At 34.0% G+C, this 23467-nt stretch overlaps 1 protein-coding gene across 1 annotated transcript in view; it reads right to left on the bottom strand.

Moving 5' to 3' along the window:
* Window positions 1-23001, bottom strand: part of LOC148069081 (uncharacterized) — a 26449-nt gene extending 3448 nt beyond the window's left edge. The window contains exons 1-7 of the mRNA XM_087802512.1: window positions 22980-23001; window positions 20242-20385; window positions 10634-11247; window positions 8323-8445; window positions 8005-8146; window positions 6277-6359; window positions 6117-6211 (exon numbers count right to left, since the gene is read on the bottom strand). Coding sequence (XP_087658638.1) covers window positions 6117-6211; window positions 6277-6359; window positions 8005-8146; window positions 8323-8445; window positions 10634-11247; window positions 20242-20317 — 1133 coding nt within the window. The 5' untranslated portion in view covers window positions 20318-20385; window positions 22980-23001. The remainder of the gene's footprint in view (window positions 1-6116; window positions 6212-6276; window positions 6360-8004; window positions 8147-8322; window positions 8446-10633; window positions 11248-20241; window positions 20386-22979) is intronic.
* Between the last annotated feature and the right edge of the window lie 466 nt (window positions 23002-23467).

The raw sequence follows: 23467 nt of genomic DNA on the forward strand, positions 1-23467 counted from the left end.
TGGTTGTATTTGATAAAGGTTGTATTTGATAATGGTTGTATTTGATAATGTTTGTATTTGATAATGGTTGTATTTGATAAAGGTTGTATTTGATAAAGGTTGTATTTGATAAAGGTTGTATTTGATAAAGGTTGTATTTGATAATGGTTGTATTTGATAAAGGTTGTATTTGATAAAGGTTGTATTTGATAATGGTTGTATTTGATAAAGGTTGTATTTGATAAAGGTTGTATTTGATAAAGGTTGTATTTGATAAAGGTTGTATTTGATAATGGTTGTATTTGATAAAGGTTGTATTTGATAAAGGTTGTATTTGATAAAGGTTGTATTTGATAATGGTTGTATTTGATAAAGGTTGTATTTGATAAAGGTTGTATTTGATAAAGGTTGTATTTGATAATGGTTGTATTTGATAAAGGTTGTATTTGATAAAGGTTGTATTTGATAAAGGTTGTATTTGATAAAAGTTGTATTTGATAAAGGTTGTATTTGATAAAGATTGTATTTGATAATGGTTGTATTTGATAATGGTTGTATTTGATAAAGGTTGTATTTGATAATGGTTGTATTTGATAAAGGTTGTATTTGATAAAGATTGTATTTGATAATGGTTGTATTTGATAATGGTTGTATTTGATAAAGATTGTATTTGATAATGGTTGTATTTGATAATGGTTGTATTTGATAAAAGTTGTATTTGATAAAGGTTGTATTTGATAAAGGTTGTATTTGATAATGGTTGTATTTGATAAAGGTTGTATTTGATAAAGGTTGTATTTGATAAAGGTTGTATTTGATAAAGCTTGTATTTGATAAAGGTTGTATTTGATAAAGGTTGTATTTGATAAAGATTGTATTTGATAAAGGTTGTATTTGATAATGGTTGTATTTGATAAAGCTTGTATTTGATAAAGGTTGTATTTGATAAAGGTTGTATTTGATAAAGATTGTATTTGATAAAGGTTGTATTTGATAATGGTTGTATTTGATAAAGGTTGTATTTGATAAAGGTTGTATTTGATAAAGGTTGTATTTGATAATGGTTGTATTTGATAAAGGTTGTATTTGATAAAGGTTGTATTTGATAAAGGTTGTATTTGATAAAGGTTGTATTTGATAATGGTTGTATTTGATAATGGTTGTATTTGATAAAGGTTGTATTTGATAATGGTTGTATTTGATAATGGTTGTATTTGATAAAGGTTGTATTTGGTAATGGTTGTATTTGATAAAGGTTGTATTTGATAAAGGTTGTATTTGATAAAGGTTGTATTTGATAATGGTTGTATTTGATAAAGGTTGTATTTGATAAAGGTTGTATTTGATAATGGTTGTATTTGATAAAGGTTGTATTTGATAATGGTTGTATTTGATAAAGGTTGTATTTGATAAAGGTTGTATTTGATAAAGGTTGTATTTGATAATGGTTGTATTTGATAAAGGTTGTATTTGATAAAGGTTGTATTTGATAAAGGTTGTATTTGATAATGGTTGTATTTGATAAAGGTTGTATTTGATAAAGGTTGTATTTGATAAAGCTTGTATTTGATAATGGTTGTATTTGATAAAGGTTGTATTTGATAAAGGTTGTATTTGATAAAGGTTGTATTTGATAAAGATTGTATTTGATAAAGGTTGTATTTGATAATGGTTGTATTTGATAAAGGTTGTATTTGATAAAGGTTGTATTTGATAATGGTTGTATTTGATAAAGCTTGTATTTGATAAAGGTTGTATTTGATAAAGGTTGTATTTGATAAAGGTTGTATTTGATAATGGTTGTATTTGATAAAGGTTGTATTTGATAAAGGTTGTATTTGATAATGGTTGTATTTGATAATGGTTGTATTTGATAAAGGTTGTATTTGATAATGGTTGTATTTGATAATGGTTGTATTTGATAAAGGTTGCATTTGATAATGGTTGTATTTGATAAAGGTTGTATTTGATAAAGGTTGTATTTGATAAAGGTTGTATTTGATAATGGTTGTATTTGATAAAGGTTGTATTTGATAAAGGTTGTATTTGATAATGGTTGTATTTGATAAAGCTTGTATTTGATAATGGTTGTATTTGATAAAGGTTGTATTTGATAAAGGTTGTATTTGATAAAGGTTGTATTTGATAAAGATTGTATTTGATAAAGGTTGTATTTGATAATGGTTGTATTTGATAAAGCTTGTATTTGATAAAGGTTGTATTTGATAAAGGTTGTATTTGATAAAGGTTGTATTTGATAAAGATTGTATTTGATAAAGGTTGTATTTGATAATGGTTGTATTTGATAAAGGTTGTATTTGATAAAGGTTGTATTTGATAAAGGTTGTATTTGATAATGGTTGTATTTGATAAAGGTTGTATTTGATAAAGGTTGTATTTGATAAAGGTTGTATTTGATAACGGTTGTATTTGATAAAGGTTGTATTTGATAATGGTTGTATTTGATAATGGTTGTATTTGATAAAGGTTGTATTTGATAATGGTTGTATTTGATAAAGGTTGTATTTGATAAAGGTTGTATTTGATAAAGGTTGTATTTGATAAAGGTTGTATTTGATAAAGGTTGTATTTGATAAAGGTTGTATTTGATAAAGGTTGTATTTGATAAAGGTTGTATTTGATAAAGATTGTATTTGATAAAGGTTGTATTTGATAATGGTTGTATTTGATAAAGCTTGTATTTGATAAAGCTTGTATTTGATAAAGGTTGTATTTGATAAAGGTTGTATTTGATAAAGGTTGTATTTGATAAAGATTGTATTTGATAATGGTTGTATTTGATAATGGTTGTATTTGATAAAGGTTGTATTTGATAAAGGTTGTATTTGATAAAGGTTGTATTTGATAATGGTTGTATTTGATAAAGGTTGTATTTGATAAAGGTTGTATTTGATAAAGGTTGTATTTGATAAAGGTTGTATTTGATAATGGTTGTATTTGATAATGGTTGTATTTGATAAAGGTTGTATTTGATAATGGTTGTATTTGATAATGGTTGTATTTGATAAAGGTTGTATTTGATAATGGTTGTATTTGATAAAGGTTGTATTTGATAAAGGTTGTATTTGATAAAGGTTGTATTTGATAATGGTTGTATTTGATAAAGGTTGTATTTGATAAAGGTTGTATTTGATAATGGTTGTATTTGATAAAGGTTGTATTTGATAAAGGTTGTATTTGATAAAGGTTGTATTTGATAATGGTTGTATTTGATAAAGGTTGTATTTGATAAAGGTTGTATTTGATAAAGGTTGTATTTGATAATGGTTGTATTTGATAAAGGTTGTATTTGATAAAGGTTGTATTTGATAAAGGTTGTATTTGATAAAGGTTGTATTTGATAAAGGTTGTATTTGATAATGGTTGTATTTGATAAAGGTTGTATTTGATAAAGGTTGTATTTGATAAAGGTTGTATTTGATAATGGTTGTATTTGATAAAGGTTGTATTTGATAATGGTTGTATTTGATAAAGGTTGTATTTGATAAAGGTTGTATTTGATAAAGGTTGTATTTGATAATGGTTGTATTTGATAAAGGTTGTATTTGATAAAGGTTGTATTTGATAAAGCTTGTATTTGATAATGGTTGTATTTGATAAAGGTTGTATTTGATAAAGGTTGTATTTGATAAAGCTTGTATTTGATAATGGTTGTATTTGATAAAGGTTGTATTTGATAAAGGTTGTATTTGATAATGGTTGTATTTGATAAAGGTTGTATTTGGTAATGGTTGTATTTGATAAAGGTTGTATTTGATAAAGGTTGTATTTGATAATGGTTGTATTTGATAATGGTTGTATTTGATAAAGGTTGTATTTGGTAATGGTTGTATTTGATAAAGGTTGTATTTGATAAAGGTTGTATTTGATAAAGGTTGTATTTGATAATGGTTGTATTTGATAAAGGTTGTATTTGATAAAGGTTGTATTTGATAATGGTTGTATTTGATAAAGGTTGTATTTGATAATGGTTGTATTTGATAAAGGTTGTATTTGATAAAGGTTGTATTTGATAAAGGTTGTATTTGATAATGGTTGTATTTGATAAAGGTTGTATTTGATAAAGGTTGTATTTGATAAAGGTTGTATTTGATAATGGTTGTATTTGATAAAGGTTGTATTTGATAAAGGTTGTATTTGATAAAGCTTGTATTTGATAATGGTTGTATTTGATAAAGGTTGTATTTGATAAAGGTTGTATTTGATAAAGGTTGTATTTGATAAAGATTGTATTTGATAAAGGTTGTATTTGATAATGGTTGTATTTGATAAAGGTTGTATTTGATAAAGGTTGTATTTGATAAAGGTTGTATTTGATAAAGGTTGTATTTGATAATGGTTGTATTTGATAAAGCTTGTATTTGATAAAGGTTGTATTTGATAAAGGTTGTATTTGATAAAGGTTGTATTTGATAATGGTTGTATTTGATAAAGGTTGTATTTGATAAAGGTTGTATTTGATAAAGGTTGTATTTGATAATGGTTGTATTTGATAATGGTTGTATTTGATAAAGGTTGCATTTGATAATGGTTGTATTTGATAAAGGTTGTATTTGATAAAGGTTGTATTTGATAAAGGTTGTATTTGATAATGGTTGTATTTGATAAAGGTTGTATTTGATAAAGGTTGTATTTGATAATGGTTGTATTTGATAAAGCTTGTATTTGATAATGGTTGTATTTGATAAAGGTTGTATTTGATAAAGGTTGTATTTGATAAAGGTTGTATTTGATAAAGATTGTATTTGATAAAGGTTGTATTTGATAATGGTTGTATTTGATAAAGCTTGTATTTGATAAAGGTTGTATTTGATAAAGGTTGTATTTGATAAAGGTTGTATTTGATAAAGATTGTATTTGATAAAGGTTGTATTTGATAATGGTTGTATTTGATAAAGGTTGTATTTGATAAAGGTTGTATTTGATAAAGGTTGTATTTGATAATGGTTGTATTTGATAATGGTTGTATTTGATAAAGGTTGTATTTGATAATGGTTGTATTTGATAAAGGTTGTATTTGATAAAGGTTGTATTTGATAAAGGTTGTATTTGATAAAGGTTGTATTTGATAAAGGTTGTATTTGATAAAGGTTGTATTTGATAAAGGTTGTATTTGATAAAGATTGTATTTGATAAAGGTTGTATTTGATAATGGTTGTATTTGATAAAGCTTGTATTTGATAAAGCTTGTATTTGATAAAGGTTGTATTTGATAAAGGTTGTATTTGATAAAGGTTGTATTTGATAAAGATTGTATTTGATAATGGTTGTATTTGATAATGGTTGTATTTGATAAAGGTTGTATTTGATAAAGGTTGTATTTGATAAAGGTTGTATTTGATAATGGTTGTATTTGATAAAGGTTGTATTTGATAAAGGTTGTATTTGATAAAGGTTGTATTTGATAAAGGTTGTATTTGATAATGGTTGTATTTGATAATGGTTGTATTTGATAAAGGTTGTATTTGATAATGGTTGTATTTGATAATGGTTGTATTTGATAAAGGTTGTATTTGATAATGGTTGTATTTGATAAAGGTTGTATTTGATAAAGGTTGTATTTGATAAAGGTTGTATTTGATAATGGTTGTATTTGATAAAGGTTGTATTTGATAAAGGTTGTATTTGATAATGGTTGTATTTGATAAAGGTTGTATTTGATAAAGGTTGTATTTGATAAAGGTTGTATTTGATAATGGTTGTATTTGATAAAGGTTGTATTTGATAAAGGTTGTATTTGATAAAGGTTGTATTTGATAATGGTTGTATTTGATAAAGGTTGTATTTGATAAAGGTTGTATTTGATAAAGGTTGTATTTGATAAAGGTTGTATTTGATAATGGTTGTATTTGATAAAGGTTGTATTTGATAAAGGTTGTATTTGATAAAGGTTGTATTTGATAATGGTTGTATTTGATAAAGGTTGTATTTGATAAAGGTTGTATTTGATAAAGGTTGTATTTGATAATGGTTGTATTTGATAAAGGTTGTATTTGATAAAGGTTGTATTTGATAAAGGTTGTATTTGATAAAGGTTGTATTTGATAAAGGTTGTATTTGATAATGGTTGTATTTGATAAAGGTTGTATTTGATAAAGGTTGTATTTGACACTCACCTGTACAACTGAGGACACGACGTCTTCAGAGCAGCCGAGGTCGTCCACAGAGGTCGCGCTGGTTCTTCACACATACTCCACGTTTTCTTGTCGCTCTGCACACGACACGCTCACATGAAGACTCGGTTGAAATGACTGGAACATGAAGACTTCAACTCACCCTCTGATGAGACACCAGGCTGTCCATCACAAAGATTTCTTCATCGTCCGAGTCACAGTGCGAGTCGGACGGAGGACTGGAGTCTGGAAACACAAGTTACAGAAAATGTTAGAACATAAGACGTTGCGAGTCGGTCTCTGAACGAGTCGGTCAGTCTCTGAACGAGTCGGTCTCTGAACGAGTCGGTCTCTGAACGAGTCAGTCAGTCTCTGAACGAGTCAGTCAGTCTCTGAACGAGTCAGTCAGTCTCTGAACGAGTCAGTCTCTGAACAAGTCAGTCAGTCTCTGAACGAGTCAGTCAGTCTCTGAACGAGTCAGTCAGTCTCTGAACGAGTCGGTCTCTGAACTAGTCGGTCAGTCTCTGAACGAGTCGGTCAGTCTTTGAACGAGTCAGTCAGTCTTTGAACGAGTCAGTCAGTCTTTGAACGAGTCAGTCAGTCTTTGAACGAGTCAGTCAGTCTTTGAACGAGTCAGTCAGTCTTTGAACGAGTCAGTCAGTCTTTGAACGAGTCAGTCAGTCTCTGAACGAGTCGGTCTCTGAACAAGTCGGTCTCTGAACGAGTCGGTCTCTGAACGAGTCGGTCTCTGAACGAGTCGGTCAGTCTCTGAACGAGTCGGTCAGTCTTTGAACGAGTCAGTCAGTCTTTGAACGAGTCAGTCAGTCTTTGAACGAGTCAGTAAGTCTCTGAACGAGTCGGTCTCTGAACGAGTCGGTCTCTGAACGAGTCGGTCTCTGAACGAGTCGGTCAGTCGTTGAACGAGTCGGTCTCTGAACGATTCGGTCTCTGAACAAGTCGGTCTCTGAACGAGTCGGTCTCTGAACGAGTCGGTCTCTGAACAAGTCGGTCTCTGAACGAGTCGGCCTCTGAACGAGTCGGTCTCTGAACGAGTCGGTCAGATTTGAACGAGTCGGTCTCTGAACGAGTCGGTCTCTGAACAAGTCGGTCTCTGAACAAGTCGGTCTCTGAACGAGTCGGTCTCTGAACAAGTCGGTCTCTGGACGAGTCGGTCTCTGAACGAGTCGGTCTCTGAACGAGTCGGTCTCTGAACGAGTCGGTCTCTGAACGATTCAGTCTCTGAACGATTCAGTCTCTGAACAGTTCGGTCTCTGAACAAGTCAGTCTCTGAACGAGTCGGTCTCTGAACGAGTCGGTCTCTGAACGAGTCGGTCTCTGAACGAGTCGGTCTCTGAACGAGTCGGTCGCTGAACGAGTCGGTCTCTGAACGAGTCGGTCTCTGAACGAGTCGGTCTCTGAACGAGCCGGTCTCTGAACGAGCCGGTCTCTGAACGAGTCGGTCTCTGAACGAGTCGGTCTCTGAACGAGTCGGTCTCTGAACGAGTCGGTCTCTGAACGAGTCAGTCTCTGAACGAGTCAGTCTCTGAACGAGTCAGTCTCTGAACGAGTCGGTCTCTGAACGAGTCTTAAACCTTTAAATATAAAAATGTTGGTTTCTTAGTGTCGCCTCCAGTACTGAGCAACTTTCACCCTTTAACCCCTTGTGTTATCTCCGGGTCACGGTGACCCGAAGACCTGGAAACAAACTCTTAAGCCAATCAAGCGCCGCACAGACGGTCAGGTGACGACATAAGAAGTTTCAACATGATAGATTCCTCACGCACATTAATACACAACTTTGTGTTTCAGCGACGAGGACGCACAACTTCCTACACAAACTGACCGACACTTGTTCAAACCCGGAAGCATGTTTTCATGCAGGATCTCTCACCGGTTCTGAACAGAGCCCTGTGGCAGGAGAAGTCGCGGCGTGGCGCCGGGTCGGGTCCTGGTCCTGGTCCTGGTCCTGGTCGACCCGGATCCTTGTAGGCCAGAGCGGCGGCGCCACACTTGCATCGCTGCCGGAAGAACTCCTGGTGAAGCAGAACACATGTGTGAGTCTGGATCACACACATGAACACACACGCTTGTGTGGGTGTGTGTCCTCCCTCACACAGATTACACAACCATGACTGAGGTGCAGGGGCAGGAAGTCGGGGTGCAGTCTTCTCCTGGAATTTCTGTTTTTTCCCCGAAAACAAAAACTCACCTCTTTCCTGGCCGCCATCTCTCGCTCCAGCTGCAGCTTGGCCTGCAGGCGACCGATCTTCTCCAGCTGCTGGAAGATGTGCACGACCCCTGACCCCTGAGTGCTGCGCGACAACTGCTGCGTCTGTGGATCATAGTAACACAAAAATGTTTTACAAAGAAAGAAAAGGTCTCCACAAAAGCAGGAAGTGAGGTCAGCTGCGCTTTCAAGACCACTTCCTAGAGCGACATCCTGTTTTACCAAAACCACCTTCAACTTTCCCAACACAATGAACCGCTGCTGCTGAAAAGGCTGCTGTGTTCAGAAACATGACATGACTTGGAGCTCACCTGGAGCTCACCTGGAGCTCACCTGCAGCTCACCTGGAGCTCACCTGTCACCTGGTCGGCTTCAGAAAGAACCTTCAAACTAATATAGCTGTCAAAAACCTGATGACTCTGCATTTTTTTGGTTAAGTGCAGGCATAGACTTTTACTAAAGGGTTGGTTCATTGTTGACTTCACTGATTCTATCCAATAATCTAAAGGTATGTATTTGACAAGTACACCAGAGACAAGTCACCGGACAAACTACTTTTCCATCATGGACGATGACATCATCCATCAAGCCTGACGTGTTTCCTGATGTTTTTCCGTCACTTCCGAACGCTAATTTCATGAATTTAATCGAACTAAATACACCGTAAGTGTACTTTATGTTTCCATTGTTTTATATTTAAACACTTGATACCACAAGAAACATATATGTTTTCTGAAGATTCTGAATGTATATATACAAGTCGTTTAAATATACAGTATAAATATTTAAACAACTTATGGTGTGTTTGTTCAATCTGGGATTTTATTTTGCTTTTTCTATGCATATTTTTAGAGCCTTTTTTTTCTACTTGATCTTTAATTGACTGATTAAAAAATATTGACATCATTAATACACACAATTAATCTGTTTCTTTCTTAAGCTCTCCAATGACACCAACCATTTCAAAATAAAGTTAATATTGAGCAAGTTATGACATTTTGAAAGTCAGGTTTAACAAAGAGGTCACGCCCATTGATTAGTATTGATTAGTATTGATTAGTATTGATTAGTATTGAGGAGTTTGACCAGACATTAGTGCATTTGCATGGGTTATAATAGTCCATAACTTTCTTCATATTTATCGCAGGAATGTGATACTTATATCACTGGAATCTTCTCTACAAGACCTTTTAGATTAAACTTTAATAAAAATCATTTAAAATTTCACACACATACCAACAGTAATGCAATAAAATGGTTCCTTCATTGCACTGTTTGACGGTTGTTAATTATTATTATTATTTATCTTTTATATTCTGTATATATTGTTTATACCTATTCTTATTTTGCTACCAATTTCGAAGTCGCCCAGAACCATGGAAAATTCTATGTATGTTTAACAATATGTACTGGAGAATAAAGCTGCTCTTGAATTTCTTGAATCTCAAAATAAAATAAGATAAAATACGATAAAAGATTTCTTTTTTTAAAAGTGTCTACCGCCCGGTATTAAAGCCACCCTAAATAAATGATTTGAAGAGGCCAGTTTGACCTGTTGGACCTCAGAGCTCTTCCTGGATCACAAACAGGTAAAAGCTCAGATTAATATGATCATGAAGCTCTAAAAACAAACATTAAAAGCAAAAGAATGATTCAAAAGGAGACTGGAAGCCAATCAAGAGAGTGAAGAACAGGATGTGCTTTGAGTCATTGACCCGATGTTACTTCCTGTACAAGAATGTACATCTTTCGTTTCTCTCTTCACTGGCTTCCAGTTTCTTTCAGGATCAACTTTAAAATTCTGGTTCTTACTTTCAGATCTATTCATGGTCAGACCTTCCATCAGTGATCTGATCCAGACTTACACCCCAGCTCGGGCTCTGAGGTCTGTGGATCAGAATCTACTGATGGTTCCTGAACTTCAGGACCAGAGGAGAGAAATCCTTCCAGACTGTTGCTCCTAAGCTTTGGAACGATCTTCTCTCTCTTTACACTTGATGGATCTACTGACTCCTTTAAGAAACATCTTAAGACGTTTCTATTTGTTCAGGCTTTTCCTTGAATTTCTCAAACTCCTGTGTTGTTCTCAGTATTATCTTGAACTTTAAAGTATGTACTTTATTGAATATTGTTTTGATTGTTTAAGCGCTTTGTGACCCTGGTCTGGAAAAGCGACAAGAAATGACTCATTGAGTCGTGTTGATGCCAAAGTGTCTCCGGTGTGTCAGTGTGAAGGGATTTTGAAATCAAGATTGAAAAAAGTGTCCCAGAACACGAAGGAAAGTTCTCGTACCTCACTGATCCGGCAGCACTGGTCCATGTACTCCTCCAGACTGTCCGATATTCCGCTTCCTTCAGACCCCGGCTCGTCCTCCGTGACCTCACGCGTGTCAAGGTCGTCTTGCGAGGGGATTCCAGAGTCCTCGCTGGGCTCGTCCTCGTCCACCTGCACCGGGTCGGCAGAAGACAGAAGTGGATGCGAAGGATTCTCCTCGCACGGGCCTGGATCGGGGGTCGGGAGTCTGGAGGACACGTCCGAGGAGCGGCAGGAGGACTCCAGGCTGTGGAAGCTCTGCTCCGAGTTGGAGCGGGTGGTGGATGAATTGGCTCCGCTGGGCAGCTCCACTCCGGAGTCGGACTCCGCCTTGTCCTCGGTCGGCTGTGTCGCCGACAACACGACCGTGGCCAGGTGAGTGGAGGAGCAGTCCACCTGCAGCGGTCCTTCGTCCTTCTGGCAGGAACCGTCGTCCAGAGGAACCTCCACCGCGTCGTGGCGTGAAGCCGTCGCTGCAGATGCTCGCGCTCGCCGCTCGTCCTGCGACGCCGTCGTCTCGCTGGAGTCGGTCAAGGACTTGACCTTGGTCAGGACCACCTTGCCGTCCAGCACCGAGTCTCGCTCGTCTTTGCCTGTGAAGAGAAGATCATCATCACCATGTTGCAGGTTAGATTGTAGTTCCTGTCAAGATGGTGTTTCTGTGGTTTTGTATTTTAAAAAACGGTGTCTTTTCGTATCTCGTATGTAATCAAGAACATACTTTGTGTTTTATCAAGATTGTGTTTTCGTATACGTATTTAATCAAGATTGTATTTTTTTTAATCAAGATTGTGTTTTCGTACACGTATTTAATCAAGATTGTATTTTTTTTTAATCAAGATTGTGTTTTCGTACACGTATTTAATCAAGATTGTATTTTTTTTTAATCAAGATTGTGTTTTCGTACACGTATTTAATCAAGATTGTATTTTTTTTAATCAAGATTGTGTTTTCGTACACGTATTTAATCAAGATTGTATTTTTTTTAATCAAGATTGTGTTTTCGTACACGTATTTAATCAAGATTGTATTTTTTTTTAATCAAGATTGTGTTTTCTTACACGTATTTAATCAAGATTGTATTTTTTTTTAATCAAGATTGTGTTTTCGTACACGTATTTAATCAAGATTGTATTTTTTTTAATCAAGATTGTGTTTTCGTACACGTATTTAATCAAGATTGTATTTTTTTTAATCAAGATTGTGTTTTCGTATACGTATTTAATCAAGATTGTATTTTTTTTTAATCAAGATTGTGTTTTCGTACACGTATTTAATCAAGATTGTATTTTTTTTTAATCAAGATTGTGTTTTCGTATACGTATTTAATCAAGATTGTATTTTTTTTTAATCAAGATTGTGTTTTCGTATACGTATTTAATCAAGATTGTATTTTTTTTTAATCAAGATTGTGTTTTCGTATACGTATTTAATCAAGATTGTATTTTCTTTTAATCAAGATTGTGTTTTCGTATATGTATTTAATCAAGATTGTATTTTTTTTTAATCAAGATTGTGTTTTCGTATACGTATTTAATCAAGATTGTATTTTTTTTTAATCAAGATTGTGTTTTCGTACACGTATTTAATCAAGATTGTATTTTTTTTTAATCAAGATTGTGTTTTCGTACACGTATTTAATCAAGATTGTATTTTCTTTTAATCAAGATTGTGTTTTCGTATATGTATTTAATCAAGATTGTATTTTTTTTTAATCAAGATTGTGTTTTCGTATACGTATTTAATCAAGATTGTATTTTTTTTTAATCAAGATTGTGTTTTCGTACACGTATTTAATCAAGATTGTATTTTTTTTTAATCAAGATTGTGTTTTCGTACACGTATTTAATCAAGATTGTATTTTCTTTTAATCAAGATTGTGTTTTCGTATATGTATTTAATCAAGATTGTATTTTTTTTTAATCAAGATTGTGTTTTCGTATACGTATTTAATCAAGATTGTATTTTTTTAATCAAGATTGTGTTTTCGTACACGTATTTAATCAAGATTGTATTTTTTTTAATCAAGATTGTGTTTTCGTACACGTATTTAATCAAGATTGTATTTTTTTTTAATCAAGATTGTGTTTTCGTATATATATTTTTAATCAAGATTGTATTTTTTTAATCAAGATTGTGTTTTCGTATATGTATTTAATCAAGATTGTATTTTTTTTAATCAAGATTGTGTTTTCGTACACGTATTTAATCAAGATTGTATTTTTTTTTAATCAAGATTGTGTTTTCGTACACGTATTTAATCAAGATTGTATTTTTTTTAATCAAGATTGTGTTTTCGTACACGTATTTAATCAAGATTGTATTTTTTTTTAATCAAGATTGTGTTTTCGTACACGTATTTAATCAAGATTGTATTTTTTTTTAATCAAGATTGTGTTTTCGTACACGTATTTAATCAAGATTGTATTTTTTTAAATCAAGATTGTGTTTTCGTACACGTATTTAATCAAGATTGTATTTTTTTAATCAAGATTGTGTTTTCGTATACGTATTTAATCAAGATTGTATTTTTTTAATCAAGATTGTGTTTTCGTATACGTATTTAATCAAGATTGTATTTTTTTTTAATCAAGATTGTGTTTTCGTACACGTATTTAATCAAGATTGTATTTTTTTCTTAATCAAGATTGTGTTTTCGTACACGTATTTAATCAAGATTGTATTTTTTTTTAATCAAGATTGTGTTTTCGTACACGTATTTAATCAAGATTGTATTTTTTTTTAATCAAGATTGTGTTTTCGTACACGTATTTAATCAAGATTGTGTTTTCGTATACGTATTTAATCAAGATTGTATTTTTTTTTAATCAAGATTGTGTTTTCGTACACGTATTTAATCAAGATTGTGTTTTCGTATACGTATTTAATCAAGATTGTATTTTTTTTTAATCAAGATTGTGTTTTCGTACACGTATTTAATCAAGATTGTATTTTTTTAATGAAGATTGTGTTTTCGTACACGTATTTAATCAAGATTGTATTTTTTTTAATCAAGATTGTGTTTTCGTACACGTATTTAATCAAGATTGTATTTTTTTTTAATCAAGATTGTGTTTTCGTACACGTATTTAATCAAGATTGTATTTTTTTTTAATCAAGATTGTGTTTTCGTACACGTATTTAATCAAGATTGTATTTTTTTTAATCAAGATTGTGTTTTCGTACACGTATTTAATCAAGATTGTATTTTTTTTTAATCAAGATTGTGTTTTCGTACACGTATTTAATCAAGATTGTATTTTTTTTTTATCAAGATTGTGTTTTCGTACACGTATTTAATCAAGATTGTATTTTTTTTCAATCAAGATTGTGTTTTCGTACACGTATTTAATCAAGATCGTATTTTTTTTAATCAAGATTGTGTTTTCGTATACGTATTTAATCAAGATTGTATTTTTTTTTAATCGAGATTGTGTTTTCGTACACGTATTTAATCAAGATTGTATTTTTTTTTAATCAAGATTGTGTTTTCGTATATGTATTTAATCAAGATTGTATTTTTTTTTAATCAAGATTGTGTTTTCGTATACGTATTTAATCAAGATTGTATTTTTTTTTAATCAAGATTGTGTTTTCGTATATGTATTTAATCAAGATCGTATTTTTTTTAATCAAGATTGTGTTTTCGTACACGTATTTAATCAAGATTGTATTTTTTTTAATCAAGATTGTGTTTTCGTATATGTATTTAATCAAGATTGTATTTTTTTTAATCAAGATTGTGTTTTCGCACACGTATTTAATCAAGATTGTATTTTTTTTAATCAAGATTGTGTTTTCGTATATGTATTTAATCAAGATCGTATTTTTTTTAATCAAGATTGTGTTTTCGTACACGTATTTAATCAAGATTGTATTTTTTTTTAATCAAGATTGTGTTTTCGTATACGTATTTAATCAAGATTGTATTTTTTTTTAATCAAGATTGTGTTTTCGTACACGTATTTAATCAAGATTGTATTTTTTTTAATCAAGATTGTGTTTTCGTATACGTATTTAATCAAGATTGTATTTTTTTTAATCAAGATTGTGTTTTCGTACACGTATTTAATCAAGATCGTATTTTTTTTAATCAAGATTGTGTTTTCGTACACGTATTTAATCAAGATTGTATTTTTTTTTAATCAAGATTGTGTTTTCGTATACGTATTTAATCAAGATTGTATTTTTTTTTAATCAAGATTGTGTTTTCGTACACGTATTTAATCAAGATTGTATTTTTTTTAATCAAGATTGTGTTTTCGTATACGTATTTAATCAAGATTGTATTTTTTTTTAATCAAGATTGTGTTTTCGTACACGTATTTAATCAAGATTGTATTTTTTTTTAATCAAGATTGTGTTTTCGTACACGTATTTAATCAAGATTGTATTTTTTTTAATCAAGATTGTGTTTTCGTACACGTATTTAATCAAGATTGTATTTTTTTTTAATCAAGATTGTGTTTTCGTACACGTATTTAATCAAGATTGTATTTTTTTTTAATCAAGATTGTGTTTTCGTACACGTATTTAATCAAGATCGTATTTTTTTTAATCAAGATTGTGTTTTTGTTTTTTAATAAACACCTAATTTTTCGATCTTTATTTTATTAAAATTTTGTGTTTTTTTTTTCTAACTACGCAGTAAAAACAAACTTCAGAGGGTTCACCACAACGGATCAAGCCACAGACACTACTATGTGTGGTGTATGATTCTCAGAAAATGTGTCTCTTATGACACTTCCTTTATGCAGCTGTGATTGAACGAAGCAAGAGGTTGTCTAAGTTCTTTATTTAAGGTGTGACCCCAGCTGACGGGAAAGAACATCTTCTACTTATTTGGCTCGATGTGTTTCTACCATTTGATTTTAAATACCTCAGTGTTTTATTTGCCGCTCACATGAGTTTCCACTGCGGTGTTTGTGGTGTTATCACCAGGAGGATCAAGGGAAAGGAAACCCTGACCAGCCTCCCCTCATGGCTCTCATCTCCCAAGCTTGTCCATCGTACATTGAAACCCGAAGAAAGATCTTAATGGGAGGCGGAATTCCTCAGATTCCAGAGCGACTGACAGTTCAGTTCCTCTTTGATCCGAACTTGCAGCCAAAAGATTCCACTTTTCAACCATACTTTCAGAACCTTCAGCGCAGAAGGTTTCTTCTCGTCTTCTGTCCGCCACAGGCCTCCATCGGTCATCGAGAGACGCGACAGGTCGTGACCCCGCCTCATGTGATGGTGGTGCTGACCCAGCAGGAGGACCGTGAGCTCCACACGTGGATTCTTCTGGTGGTGAAGTCGCTCCACGAACACTTCTTCTCGTCTTTTATTCCGATGGAATGTCAATTAAGCGCGGCGGCGTCTCCGCTACAGGAATCTGAGAAATGTCCCGACTTCAGGTTGGACCTTCCGGGAGCTGGAATGTAGGTCAACGTGGGTGACCTTCGAGATGCTTTTTGGGGAAGCTGGATCTTTGGTGTGTCTCAGGTCCACGGTTGTGTGTAGAACAAAGAGTGTTACGTCACCGTCGTCCTCCTCAGAGAGTGAGTTCCAGGTGTTTAATGACAGGTGTGCAGCTCAACAACACAAACACCTTTGAGGACTCGTCTTTATAGCTCACTCTGAACATGTGTTCGTGTCGTCAACACTATTGTAACAGTTTATTTTTGTGTCCAAACAAGAAGGATCTTCTCGCCTGCAGATACAAAACTCTGCAGCCAGAATTCTGAGCCGCTCTAGTAGAAGAACTCACATTTCTCTGATCCTTAAAACTCTTCACTAGCTTCCAGTTTCTTTCAGGATCAACTTTAAAATTCTGGTTCTTACTTCCAGATCTATTCATGGTCAGACCTTCCATCAGTGATCTGATCCAGACTTACACCCCAGCTCGGGCTCTGAGGTCTGTGGATCAGAATCTACTGATGGTTCCTGAACACGCTTCTGGACCAGAGGAGAGAAATCCTTCCAGACTGTTGCTCCTAAGCTTTGGAACCTTCTCTGTGTTTGATGATCTACTGACTCCTTCAAGAAACATCTCTGTGTTTGATGATCTACTGACTCCTTCAAGAAACATCTGTGTTTGATGATCTACTGACTCCTTCAAGAAACATCTGTGTTTGATGATCTACTGACTCCTTCAAGAAACATCTGTGTTTGATGATCTACTGACTCCTTCAAGAAACATCTGTGTTTGATGATCTACTGACTCCTTCAAGAAACATCTGTGTTTGATGATCTACTGACTCCTTCAAGAAACATCTGTGTTTGATGATCTACTGACTCCTTCAAGAAACATCTGTGTTTGATGATCTACTGACTCCTTCAAGAAACATCTGTGTTTAATGATCTACTGACTCCTTCAAGAAACATCTGTGTTTGATGATCTACTGACTCCTTCAAGAAACATCTGTGTTTGATGATCTACTGACTCCTTAAAGAAACATCTGTGTTTGATGATCTACTGACTCCTTCAAGAAACATCTGTGTTTGATGATCTACTGACTCCTTCAAGAAACATCTGTGTTTGATGATCTACTGACTCCTTCAAGAAACATCTGTGTTTGATGATCTACTGACTCCTTCAAGAAACATCTGTGTTTGATGATCTACTGACTCCTTCAAGAAACATCTGTGTTTGATGATCTACTGACTCCTTCAAGAAACATCTGTGTTTGATGATCTACTGACTCCTTCAAGAAAAATCTGAAGATGTTTTTATTTGTTCAGGCTTTTCCCTGATTTTCTGAGACTCCTGTGCTTGTCTTGTGTGTCTTGATCTTTTAAAGTATATATTTTAACTGTGTATTGTTTTTTAATTGTTCAAGCACTTTGTGACCCTGGTCTAGAAAGATCTTTACAAATAACTATTACTTACTTACTTACTCCAGAAGTGAACTGTTGCAAAGTCTCTTCATGGACCACATGTCAATCATCCGAGAGCCAATAACGTCATCTGTGACTCAGATGTTTTCAGTGAGTCGCTGGTGAACGACTGACGCCATTTAAAAAACATGAGTCATAGAGATCACCCTCATGTGCTTCTTGACCCCTGTGGTCGGTCACTCCTCGTCGTTCACTGTTGTTGTTTTTTTTCACCTTTATTTTGAGGGATTTACTTCGGGAAACAGTCTGTGACGCAGGAGGAAGGATTGGAATGTAGCAGGATGGGAGGAAAGACAAGTGGGAGTTTTCTGAGACTTCACACACACAAAACACACACACACACGGACTTCCTCGCACACACACACACACACACGGACTTCCTCGCACACACACACACACACAGACTCCCTGACAGGAAGTGGTTGACCGTGGTTCATAATGAAATCACCCATACTGCTCTCTGTTGTTCTTTGGTTTCTGGTTAATTTTAGGTGATTTTCGCTTTCGAACCTGTGACTCATTTATTGCTCGTGTTATTAGTTTATCCTTTTATTTGTTATTTTTCTTTGATCTATGTTCTTTATCTTTATATTTAGATTGTGTTATCTTTCACTTTCTATTATTGTACTTTTGTGCTGGAAAAACTTTCTCCTGAAGGAGAGCTCCAGAGGGATCAATACAGTTTATCCAATCTAAACTAATCTAATAAATGTATATTTTACTCAGAACAACAATGTGAATTTCATTTTGAATAAAGTTCTTTATTATACAAATGAATGACGCAAGAGTAGCGTAAGAGGAAAAAAGCTGCGCAAATGTTTATTTCCTGTTTAGCCTGTCAACTATTTAAGGGTCATTTAATAATATTGCTAGTGAGATTAAGGAATAACTTTATTAAATGCTTTAAAAAAAAGTTTCAGTGCATTGAGTCTGAAGAGGAGGAATCAATTAAAAATAAGAATTAGAATAAGTATATTTAAGTACACTTAAATATACTACTATTTGCTAAGATGTCAAAAGTAACCTTCAAGTGTACTATTACATTTTAGTATAAAATAAGTATACTTATAGTACACTTGAATATACTACTATTTGCTAAGATGTCAAAAGTAACCTTCAAATGTACTATTACATTTTAGTATAAAATAAGTATACTTATAGTACACTTGAATATACTACTATTTGCTAAGATGTCAAAAGTAACCTTCAAGTGTACTATTACATTTTAGTATAAAATAATTATACTTATAGTACACTTGAATATACTACTATTTGCTAAGATGTCAAAAGTAACCTTCAAGTGTACTATTACATTTTAGTATAAAATAAGTATACTTATAGTACACTTGAATATACTACTATTTGCTAAGATGTCAAAAGTAACCTTCAAGTGTACTATTACATTTTAGTATAAAATAAGTATACTTATAGTACACTTGAATATACTACTATTTGCTAAGATTTCAAAAGTAACCTTCAAGTGTACTATTACATTTTAGTATAAAATAATTATACTTATAGTACACTTGAATATACTACTATTTGCTAAGATGTCAAAAGTAACCTTCAAGTGTACTATTACATTTTAGTATAAAATAAGTATACTTATAGTACACTTGAATATACTACTATTTGCTAAGATGTCAAAAGTAACCTTCAAGTGTACTATTACATTTTAGTATAAAATAAGTATACTTATAGTACACTTGAATATACTACTATTACAATATTTGTAGTAACTTGCCAGGTACTGACAGTAGGATGTGGGGGGGGGGGGGGGGTCTACTGTCAATATCGCTGAGGTATCTCCATAGGAATGCGGGGAAACCTGAAGCTGAGGCTCAGAACCGACGCTCCAGGTCCACGTTAATCTCAATGAAACGCTGGACTTTGAAATGTGATCCGTGTCGAGCAGGATCAAGGAATGTGTTGTTGTCGGGACGATTAAAACGTGACGTTCGGACTCAAATACTTTTTAAAATACAGCTCGGACTCAACATCTCCTCTGGAGCTCTGGTCTCGACTCGTGAGCAGCACCGGTCCAGCTCAGTCCAGTTCAGCGTGGACCGAACCAGACAACATTTGAAAGACACGTCCAAAAAGAAGCGTCGCACACAGGAGACGAAAGCAGACCCACAAACTTTACCCAACGCTTCGTGGCAAACAAGAACGAGATAAAAAAAACAAACGGACTCCACCTTCCAATACATTCCTTCGATATCAGCGATTATTACACTCACAGGTCACAGGTCACAGGTCAACCAACACTGTCCAGCACGTGAACTTCAGCCTCTGGTGTCAACAACACCTCCTGACGGTCAACACAAGCCTGAAGAGCGACACCACTGCAGACCCGTCCACTCACAAATGTATTTAACCACAAAGTACCTGAATATGGAGCACATGCTTCTCAGAGGAAGAAGTGACACTTTCGTTTCTGTCAGTCAATCACACACTAGCGTGACCTGAACCACGTTTGATCGACTTTCTTGAACAAGAGCCAGAACCTCACAAAAAAAAACACATTTGCTGTCCATTATTTCCCAGAAGGCATTTTCCAAATCCATCGTCTTAAGCCAGAACCGGGCTCGAGTAGATACAAGACAGTTTGAGACGCTTGAGGCTGATGATGATGGACGTGTTCTGGACGACAGTGATCACAGCCAAGAGAGTCCGACCCGAGAACGAAGATGACAAACTGGTACCTTTTCTCCAGCGGACCATGTTCAAGAAGCGACGCCAGCCGCTCGCCGCTCCGGCGTTCTTCCCCGTCACACTCATGCTGTCCAGGTGGTCCGGAAAACTGTCCGGAGACCGTCGTGAAGGAGGAGGTCCAGTCGGTCAGGAACCTGAGGGGAGATCGGAGACTGTGTCATGATGAAGGAAACCAGCGAGTGTGTGAGAGAGAGTGTGTGTGTGAGAGGGTGTGTGTGAGAGGGTGTGTGTTCATTCCTTACAGCTGCAGAGAGAGAGAGAGGGGGAGATAGGGAGGGAGGGAGAGGAAGGGGTGGGATCATGATGATGATGATGATGATGATGATGATGATGATGATGGGAGATGATAAAATCATTGGGAATAATAGACAAACACAATGAAGATTAGCAGCTAAAATTAAACCAAAATAATCATAGGAGGAAACAACAGTAGGGAGTCTTAAAAAAAAGTTTCTCACTCTGATAATATTCGATCGCCCTTAGCAAAAAGTAGTATACTTAAAATACACTTAAAATATGCTTTAAATATATTTAATACATGCTTTAAATATACTTAAAATATGCTTAAAATATACTCAAAATATGCCTTAAATATACTTAAAATATACTTAATATATGCTTAAAATATACTTAAAATATACTTAAAATAGACTTGAAATGTATTTCATCAAGTAAAGTGTATAAGTATTCACACAGCTTCACTTGTGTCATTATTACAGGATTGAAAGTGCATTAGATCCAGTGGGCGGGCCGTGCAGGTTTGAATAAATCCACCTCTCAATAACTACTTTAAGGTTCTTTCCACACCACAGTGATCTGAGCGTGAACGGTTTCCATGGCCACGTGGAGGAAGTGTGGAGGAAATTCGGTGGAAGCCACAAGATGATCATTTTAATTTAGGGGATTTTTCCCTTCTTCTCTGCAGATCCTTTTCAGATCTATCATTTTCACTATCTATCTTTTAAGTTCAGAACTTTACTTTCAAGTATACTCCCAGTGAACCAAGTATTCACTCCGAAATCTATAGTTTATAGATCCTCTCTTTACCTCCAGAATAATTAAAGATACAACAAGTATCTTCAATTTTCTTTATCTTGCTCAGGGATGATAAAGGTAAACTTCAAGTTTACTTCAATGTACGTATATAATAAGTATACTCAAGTATACTACTATTTGCTAAGATGTCAAAAGTATACTTCTTACGTTTAGGTGTAAAATAATATACTTATAGTAAACTTGAATAGACTACTATTTGCTAAGATGTCAAAAGCAACCTTCAAGTGTACTTCTTACCTTTTGGTATAAAATAAGTACACTTAAAGTACACTTGAATATACTACTATTTGCTAAAATGTCAAAAGTAACCTTCAAGTGTACTTCTTACCTTTTGGTATAAAATAAGTACACTTAAAGTACACTTGAATATACTACTATTCGCTAAGATCTCAAAAGTAAACTTCAAGTGTACTACTTACATTTTGGTATAAAATAAGTACACTTAAAGTACACTTGAATATACTACTATTCGCTAAGATGTCAAAAGCAACCTTCAAGTGTACTTCTTACCTTTTGGTATAAAATAAGTACACTTAAAGTACACTTGAATATACTACTATTCGCTAAAATGTCAAAAGTAACCTTCAAGTGTACTTCTTACCTTTTGGTATAAAATAAGTACACTTAAAGTACACTTGAATATACTACTATTCGCTAAGATCTCAAAAGTAAACTTCAAGTGTACTACTTACATTTTGGTATAAAATAAGTACACTTAAAGTACACTTGAATATACTACTATTCGCTAAGATGTCAAAAGCAACCTTCAAGTGTACTTCTTACCTTTTGGTATAAAATAAGTACACTTAAAGTACACTTGAATATACTACTATTCGCTAAGATCTCAAAAGTAAACTTCAAGTGTACTACTTACATTTTGGTATAAAATAAGTACACTTAAAGTACACTTGAATATACTACTATTCGCTAAGATCTCAAAAGTAAACTTCAAGTGTACTACTTACATTTTGGTATAAAATAAGTATACTCATAGTACAAGTGAATGTACTTACTTAACCACGGGGAAGTTAGTTGATATTTAAGCGGCTGAAAGAACTGCCAGAGGTCTGTTTATTTATGGGACCGTCAATGAATTTTACAGACGATAACATATGAAAATTAAAATGGAGAGGTGAATAGAAAAAACACTTCATATGTATTCATTGTTTTTACAATTCACTTCTCAAAATATTTTTAATAAATATTTATATGTAATTGTTGGTGTTTTTTCTCAATAGCTTCCAGATGTTGCGATAAAATCAATCAAAATCCCTTTAAGATCATAGAACTAAACGATATTCTTAATATGTATTCATTATTTTAACTGTGCACTTCTCAAAATATTTTTTAAATATTTATTTTATGTTAACGTTCGTCAAAGTATTCATTCATTGACGGTCCCTAACAGACTATATACTAAAGGCTGTATAATATGACGCAGAAAGTTTGCCCACGTGTGTTAAACGTTAGAATGTAAACGATAATCAACATAAATATCAGTCATTTTCAAATACATTTGGGTGTTTTTGCTTATTTTCTTTTTTACCCTCGACGTGTTTTTATACATTTTAAATGAAACTTGCGCGCTTTAAGTTTGTCCATCATCAGAATAATGTTCAAATGTTACTGACAACTACCGGACATCGTTGTATAATCTTGAAAACACACTCACCTGGAGGTAGAAGATGGAAGGATGTTAGATGCGCGTCCTGGACCTGGTTAAGGTGTGGTTGTGAGATACAGTGGAGGACTTAAAAAAAAAAGGATTTCCTTCCTGTTCAAAACCCCCCAAAAAAACACCTGCCGGTCAAACCCCGAACCCCCTGAAGGACCCGAGCTGCAGATCAACCTGCTGTTATTCCGAGGACTTGTCATAACATTGTTCTGCTCGCTGTGGGAAATATTTTCTCTCGATCCAATTTCCAGCAAATAATATCTGAGAGCAGAGGCTGGAATGTGGAGGAAAACAAAGTCAAGTCCGGGTCGCGCCCTGTTCCGAATATTTAATACCAATATACTCATTAAACCTGAACGAAAATGAAGTTATTAAAAGTATTAAAGGTGGAAAAACTCCCTGGACAGCATCACACTCAGTGGTTTGACTCACCGCGGCTGAGAAGATGCGACTCGTGCCTCCGGAGATGAACTCGAACTGATCCT

The sequence above is a fragment of the Callionymus lyra genome, chromosome 11 (genome assembly GCF_982586985.1).
Source record: "Callionymus lyra chromosome 11, fCalLyr1.hap1.1, whole genome shotgun sequence".
NCBI lineage: Eukaryota > Metazoa > Chordata > Actinopteri > Syngnathiformes > Callionymidae > Callionymus > Callionymus lyra.